Raw genomic sequence first — 8016 nt, forward strand, 5'->3', positions numbered from 1 at the left:
GCCAGGGGCTGGGCCACCACCAGGACAAGAAGCATCAGTCCATGGGCCCCATCCTGGTCCCGGTCCTGCTGACACCTCCAGAGGTCCCGCGGGAGCAGGGCTGAACCCTCCCAGCTTGGCTTACAACCTGTCTCACACCATGGTCATCTGAGCCTGTGCCCTGGCCCCCAGTGAACATCAGCCATTTCAAAGTAAGCAATGCTTTGACTATGGCCATTAAACAACGAACCCTTTATTACAACTATGGCATAACTTTTTTTTTTTTTCTTTTTTTTTTTCTTTTTTTTTCCTCCTTTTTAAAAAGTGTTTCGCTTTTTATTATGGTTATTTAAAACAAATCCATCAGGCATTGCACACACATTCATTTACAGAAAACCTGTTTTTCCCTAAAGGACCTGTTTGTTTCTGCAGCCTCTGTTCACAGTTCCAGCTCTCAAGTGCTCTCTGCTTTTTGGTATGCTCCACACCTCCCCCTGGCAGCCAGCCCGGCTTTGCTTTCATGTCTCTTGCTGCCAGACACCCCAGAGATGCAAGCAACACAAATGCAACCCCCCAGGTGTATAAAAGAAGAGGAGGCAACACACCTATTCACACCTATTCCCACTCTTACTGCTCTGCTTCCCCCCCATGCCCCGGGGGCCCGATGCCCCCAGCCCCACACACACAGAGCTCCCACCCCTCGGCACCACCTGCCTTCCCCTGCTTGCTCTCCAGAAGCAGAATTCAAAGAGCAGACAAAACCCCACCAAAGCACCAGAGCTGCACATTTTCAGACGGTTTCCCACCTCACCACAACTCGGACACAAAATATTGATACCAAGAAGCAATTTACTGGGGACCGTATTGCGCCATTGATCCGGGGGGCAGGACTCCCCATTAAAATCAATGGTTCTGAAACGTTCAATGTGGTTCTGAAAAATCGATGGGGAGTTTTGTTTAAAAATCAATGATATAATATGGCTCTCTGTCAATGATTTTTCTGTATTCCCATTTCCGAGCGTTTGCGGCCGTTTTCCTGCTTCCCTCTCTGCCCCGGGAGCCTCTGGAAGGCTCTGGCTCTGCTGCCAGGGCTGTGCTGGGGACCACAGGGGGAATCCTCACAGTTCCTTGTCATTAGGAAGCAAAATAGAACGTACAAAAAAGTAAATGACGGAAAATTCACAACCTGCCCTGGGGGGCAGTTCAGGCTGGTGGGTTCAGCTCCTGATTTCTCTGCCAGCTCCTCTGAAGCAGTAGTTTGAGCACAGAGGAGATGTGCAGAGCTTTGGGGAGGCAGCCCAAGGTCCTCAGACATGCCAGGACATCTGCCTTGCTCCACCAGCACGACCTGGAGACCTGCCCACCAAGCCTGGCTGCAGCCACCCCACAGGTCCCTCTGTCCCCGTGATGGAGGTGCCACCCAGCAGCACCCTGCTCTGCCCCTGCCCCCAGCAGTCCTGAAAAAAAGCCAGAGAATGGCAAAAGCCAGAGAATGTGGGGGAACTGAAACGGGGAGGAAGCTTCCAGCTGCCCCTGCACCCATGCAGTGGGGTCACAGCTTTGGGCTGTGGTGCCACGGTGGTGATGGACACTGGGAGGTGCTCCAAGCCCCTCGGGCCTGGTGCTGTACTCAGAATTCCTTCCTCACCTCCTGCCTTGGCTTGGAGGGAAAGAGACTGAGGAAAATGAAAAAAGTGCCATTTGAAAGTATGAATTGAAATTGGACTCTGCATCTTCTTTCAGTGCGTGGTCAGCTGTCAGCATCGGACAGAAGAGTAGAAAAATGCTAAAATACTTGGAAGTATTTTACTAAGAAACCCAGCTGTTCCACAGGCCCTTTTCTCCTGAGAGATCGAGGCCAACACTTCCAGCCCCTCAGTGACCCCAAGGCTGTCCCCTCCCCAACAGCCTGGTTCCCAGCAGTGCCAAGGATGCTGTGGCTTCCTTTGGCCACCTTGCATGGCTGTTGGCAACTGGAAAATGGAGCCACTGCTTCAGGGTGGATTTAAAGACATAAATGAGGAACTCTGGCAACCCTACTTCCTCATCCCTGACCTCCTGCACCCTTGCTTCCCTTTAAAAAACATTTTTGAAAATCCTGGAGCCTGGATGGCTTCTCCCCCAACACATCTCCAGAGAAACCTGACATCATTTATCGTGGTGAGTTAACTTTAAAATCAAAAGACCAAATAGTACCACAGGCATGGGAACAAACCCATTTCAGCCTGGCTTATCTGGACTAGAATTTGACCCAAACTGAATTAAAAAGCTGAAGTATTCTGAGAGCAATATAAACAGCTTAGCTAAAGAACGAGCTGTATCGTCACTGTCTTCACATTATTATTAAAAAAATGTAAAATTCAGTAAATACGAAAACAAGCAAGCAGTGGGAGTCAGGATCCACACTGGAGAACTTGCCCGTGGCAATGATCTGGGATTCTGGGAGGCGTCTGCGATCGGCCACGGCAACGTCTGTGTGCTGAGCTACTGACAGCAACGTGGACAAGAGAAGCAAAACCTTTTGAAAACAGCATTTCTAAAGCTAACAACAAAATGAAGAGATTTGGGGCATTTAGTGGAATGCCAAATGTATGAAAATACCTTAAAACATACTTCGTAGCATAGCTATAAATGCAAAAGTTTTCAGCTTGGCTGCGGCATGGGTGGCATCCACAGAGCCTGAGCAATGCTTGGGCACTGCTAAATGTGCTTGGGCCCTGGGATGAGCAGGGCCAGGGTGACTGAAAAGCATCTTTATCTCATGGAAAATATTTTAGAGATTTAATGTGGTTGGGGGTTTTTTTGTTTTGGATTTTTCTGTGTGGTTTTTTGTTTTTTTTTTTGTTTTTTTTTTTTTTTTAGAATTATATCTGAAGAATATTTGATTGGGTTTTGGGCACTTTTTTTAGACAATCATTTGGCACTTCAAGATTTTGGTTCTTAGGCACAATGAGACAAGGTGAGTTTGGCCAGTCCTTCACCGTGCATCCTGTAGAGCAGCTGGAACTCTGCAGGCAGCTGGTGGGACTCCTGCCACTTGGTGGTGAACTTGGTTCCCTTCTTATCATAGTAGTGATACGGGAGGTCCTCCCGCGTGTTGGGGTCGAACCCGAAGGGCCAGAACCCGTAGAGGTGGATTTCCTCACAGATGGCAGATGCCAGGGTGTACATGAGAATACCTGTGCTCAGCCTCTTGGGTGACAAGTGCTTGTTCTTCCAGTACCTGGGAGAAAAACAAAGGGCTCTTAGTCTGGGGTGACAGTAACACCACCAGCTTGCTCTGCAGAGCAAAATTCCTGCTCCCCATCCTCCTCCCACCCGTGGGGGAACCCAGTGAGGTGTCTGGTGTCATCCAGCCTGGGCAGGGGTGGAGAAGCCCAGGTGAAGCACTGGCTGCCTTTGCTGCCAAAGCAAGCAGCACGGCCCTGAGTGCCCAGAGAGGGCTGAACCCCTTGGGCACGGCTGGAGAAACGAATGAGTTGAATCTGGACAGAGAGAGATGTCTTCTGGTGAGTGAAAAGCAAGGCAAGCACACACACACCTGTTAACATGCTGCATGATATTTCCTGGCCAAGCCAACTGGACCTTGAGTTGCCCTCTGTGCTCCACAAAGAAGTCAACCAGCGTTCTCGTCACCGTCGCCGATGTGTGGAAGAAAAAAGCGGGGATCCAAAGAATGGCCCCATCCAGCTTTTTCAAACTTAAAAAGAAGTTGTTGCGATCCTGAATGGTCAAGAGATTGTTGTAGTACTTCTCCAGGATGCTGGGGTTGAAGGTTGTAAGATTGGTTTTCCTCCCAACATCTTTTTGGAAAGCCTCGGTCGGAGCGAAATTGCAACGAAAAACAAAATCAGATTTATCTATTTCTTGCCCACACTGGCTCCCAGTCAGGATCCCACTGTTCCCAACCACGGCACAGATGTTGTAATGTTTGTTCAGGATGGGAGACACATCGGGAAGCAGTGACCTGAAGTTATTGCTGATAGAGAAAACGTACTTATGGCTGGAATAGTCGTAATGCATCAGCTGCCCTATCCGAACACTGTTCTTGGTCAAAGAGAAATTTTTTATGACGTCGACATGCTGCAAGATTTCTTGCCTGAAATAAAGCAGGAAAAGAAAAAAAAACAGAGTTATGTGTCCTCTCTTTCTGAAGTGCAGAGATTTCCCTTCTAGCTAGGCTTATGTTTTGCTTTTTTTTTTTTTTTTTTTTTTTTTTTTTTTTTTGTAGTATTTTCCTAAGCAATGTAGTGCAATGGATTTTAAATTAAGATAAACAGACAGGAATTCTGGAGCTGTCTCCCCATCTAGAGCTCTGCTTGGCTTTACTAAGGGCAGCTAAGGATGCCTCTGTGCCTCTCGGACTTCAATTACTAAAACACTGAATTTCCTGTGTCAGTGAGAGGTGTGCAGCTGTGGGTCCCCTTGCTGAGGGCTGGTGCAGAACATAGTCCTGATGGTGCAGAACACAGGTCTGATGGTGCAGAACATAGGCCTGATGGTGCAGGACACAGGTCTGATGGTGCAGGACACAGTCCTGATGGTTCAGAACACAGTCCTGCTGGGCCAGCCTGCTGCTGGTGCTCTTCCCTCTTGGAACGGGACCATGGATTTCTGGCAGGGATGTGGAGTGAAACCAAGTGGTCTGGGATAGTCAGCTAAAATACCAGGAGCTCGTTTTTAAATACATATGTTTTGTGTTCTCATTAAGAAGCTTGGAATCACAAAAACAAGGGGCTGCCACTGTCTCCATTTCTGGAAACATAATTCCTTCATGTCCTAGCTGGGCAAGCACGCCAGCATTTTTACAAGGGTTATTAAAGATACTTAAAAACCAAACAAAACTAACCCTGCTCAGGAATTTCCCTTGCAGGGCATAAAATTAGAAAACCAATACCGCTTCATTTGCTCATGTTTATGGAAAACAACCTTTCTTCCAGCTCGCATCCTCCAGTGTCTGAGCATTAATGGAGTCCCACTGGGTGCCCTAATTACGGGTTATGGCTGATGGACAAGAGCAAAGGCAGATCCTAAGGCATTAGCTAAAATCACCAGAGGGGTGGCACAGAGAGACTTTGGAAGGACGAGCTGATGGTGCCAGCAATGAAGCAACACTGTGGGGTGGTCACTGTCACACCATCCTGGGGGATCTCTGGACAGGATGGGGCAGCAAAGTACCATCTGTCCTCTGTGGCCCGTGGCTTCTGGGGGCTATAGGCAGAGCAGAGGGACACTATCTGCCCCACTGTGACCAGCAGGCACTTAGCAGGACAAAATTACAGTCCAAGGTGGTGATAACTATTTTAAATGTTTTTTTGTTTTCTTGCATATAATTTTAGTATATATACGTATACATATATATATATCAGTAAATATACATATTTACTGATACATATGAATCTATATTTCAGTAAAGCAAATAAATAAAAAGGGCTGGGAAGACACCACCAAGCTGATGTCACAGTGAGAAGAATGACAGCCTGTTTTACTTCCCCTTAAGTACAGAGCAGCTTTGAGGGAGCTGAGGTAACACAGACACCTTCTCCATCACAGCTGGCAGGGCAGGCAGTGCAGCCTGCAGGCAGGAAGCAGAAGGTGATGCACAAGGAGGGTGTTTCCCTTGGATCCAGGTTGGGACACCCCCATTTGAGCTCCCTCATCTGCACCCGTGCCAGGAGGCAGAGCAGCACTGCACTTGCTCAGATCTGCTCTGAGCTGGGAAGTTCAGCTGGGCATGCTTTGGCTTCCATGAGCACAGCATTTCATGGCTGCTACAACCCGATTTGTTTCAAGTTTTAAAAAACTCCAGCCATTTATCTTGGAGTAATGACAATTTCACTCGCACCTCGGGAAACTGGGTCACGTTCTGTTTGGTAAAATAATGCGTGTTGCAGCCCGGTGCCCTGCTCTGAAATAATCAATTCTTCCAAGATAGCTGTAACCATCTGGGGAAATGCTCCGATTCAGCCTTTGTCTCTCACTGCTGGCAAATTACTCAGAGCTCAGAGTATTTAGCCCTCCCTGATTGTATTTTCTTAAATCCTGGGGGGGAAAGGAACAGCCTGAGGGAGGGAGGGAAGGGGAGAGGGGTGGTGGTGGGGATGCTCACCGCTGGTGTGCGAAGGCGGTCCGGTTGAAGGCCCACTTGGAGGGCTTCTCCTGCAGCTCCTGGCTCAGGGAGTTGGTGATGGGGACGAAGGAGGGGTCCAGGAACTTCAGCGCGAACTGGGACCTGGGAACGGAGCGCACGGACCCACGCAGACCCACACGGACAGACAGACACAGACAAACAGACAGACACGGACACCCGCAGCCCCAGGCCCGCAGCCCGTTACCGGCCCTGCCCTCCCCGCACCGGCGGCATCAGCACCACGGACAGCGCCGGACGCTGCCGCCGGGACCGGCCGGGCCGGGCCGGACCTGGGGGTACCGGGACGGGATGGGCCGGCATGTACCGGGACGGGATGTACAGGTCTGAGAAGGGCTCTACCGGGCCGGTCTGTGCCGGGCCGTACGGGGCTCTACCAAGCTGTACTGAGCTGTATTGGGCAGTACCGGCTTCTATCGGGCTGTGTCAGGCCGTGTCGGGTTGTATCGGGCTGGGCCGGGCCGTACCATGCCGTGTTGGGCCAAGCGGTACCGAGCCGTGCCGTACCGGGCTGTACGGTGCCATACCGCTTGGTACCGTGCCCTACCGGCCGGGACGGGCGGTTATCGGGCTGCTCCCCACCGATCATGCCCCCTGGAGCATTGCGGTTCCAACGGCCGGCGCAGTCCCCACCCCCGGTATCGCGGGGATCCCAGGGGTCTCTCCCGCTCCCCGCCGCCGGGTCTGGGGGCGGTGGGAGCCGCATCCCGGCTGGGGCGAGGCGGTGGGAGCTGCACCCAGCGCTGGGGCCGGGCCCGCAGGGCCTTGCCAGGCCCGGTTCTGCCCGGGAATATCAGGGGAGGCCGCGGGGATGGGAAGGGAAAAGACGGGAAGGGTCGGCCCCCGGTCCCCGAGCCCCGTTCCGCGCCGGGGCCTCACCTGAATCCCGCGTGGAACATGTACATGCGGGGCCCCCCCGGGCCGGCGGCGCGGGGCGCGCCCAGGACGTTGTCCTTCTTCAGGGAGACGTAGCTGATGAGGGAGAGGATGAGCAGCGCGATGCTCAGCATCACCAGCCCCAGCACGCTGGCCACCCGCACCATCTTGCAGCTCCTCATGCCGGGAGGCGGCCCCGCGGCTGGGCGTGTGCGGGGCGGGGGGGGGGGGGAGCTGCCGACGGGCTACATGGGGGGCGGGGGGCGGCGGGAGCGGGGCGGTGGCGGGGCCGGGGCCGGCACCGGTACCTCCGGCAGCCGCAGAGAAAATGGAGGGAGGGAGCGAACGGCAGCGCGATGAAATGGCAGCCGGGGGCGGCAGCCGCACCGTCCCGGCCCCGCAGCCCCGGCCTGCTCCCCCGCCACAGCCCCCTGCCCTCCGACATCCCCGCTGTGCCCCCCAGAAATCCTCTGGTCCTCCCCACAGACCTGGAACCCCCCGACAGATCCGGCATGTTCCCCAGAGAGCCCCTGAAGCACCCCGCCAGCCTCCGTGCCCGCTCGGCAGCCCCTGAGCCATCCCAGTGGCCCAGGACCACCCCCGGCAGCCCCTGTATCTCCCTCCAGCAGCCCCAGGACCACCCCAGCAGTCACGGCAGCCCAGAGGTGTCCACTTGGACGGCCCCGGTGCAACCCAGACAGCCCCTGCTCCCTCCTGTAGCTCTGCCGTGCCCCCCAGCAGTGCCAGCTACATGAGGAGCTATCCCAAGTGTGCCCACCCTGACCTCCTGAGGTCCCTCAGCATCCCTAGGGTCCTCTGACATCCCTGGGGTGCCCAGAGTGACAGCCCTGCCAGCCTTGGGGTGCTCTCCAGCAACCCCCAACAGCCTGGGGGTGCCTGAGCCTGGCAGCCACTGTGGTGCCCCCAAAAGCCCTCGTCCTGCAGTGCCCTCTCCCAGCCCCCTGGGTGCATGTGGGGGTGAGGAGGGCTGGGAGCTGGGGCTGTGCAGCCCC

General features: G+C 53.7%; 1 protein-coding gene across 1 annotated transcript; it reads right to left on the reverse strand.

The window, feature by feature from the left end:
- Positions 1-2791: 2791 nt before the first annotated feature.
- LOC139789881 (alpha-N-acetylneuraminate alpha-2,8-sialyltransferase ST8SIA3) lies at positions 2792-7225 on the reverse strand. The gene is made up of 4 exons (XM_071730999.1): positions 7007-7225; positions 6089-6211; positions 3521-4078; positions 2792-3202 (listed from the first exon to the last, which is right to left on the reverse strand). The coding sequence occupies exons 1-4, from the start codon at positions 7183-7185 to the stop codon at positions 2920-2922; spliced, it is 1143 nt and encodes a 380-aa protein (XP_071587100.1). The 5' UTR covers positions 7186-7225; the 3' UTR covers positions 2792-2919.
- Between the last annotated feature and the right edge of the window lie 791 nt (positions 7226-8016).

The sequence above is a fragment of the Heliangelus exortis genome, chromosome Z (assembly GCF_036169615.1).
Source record: "Heliangelus exortis chromosome Z, bHelExo1.hap1, whole genome shotgun sequence".
In the NCBI taxonomy this organism is placed as follows: Eukaryota; Metazoa; Chordata; class Aves; order Apodiformes; family Trochilidae; genus Heliangelus; species Heliangelus exortis.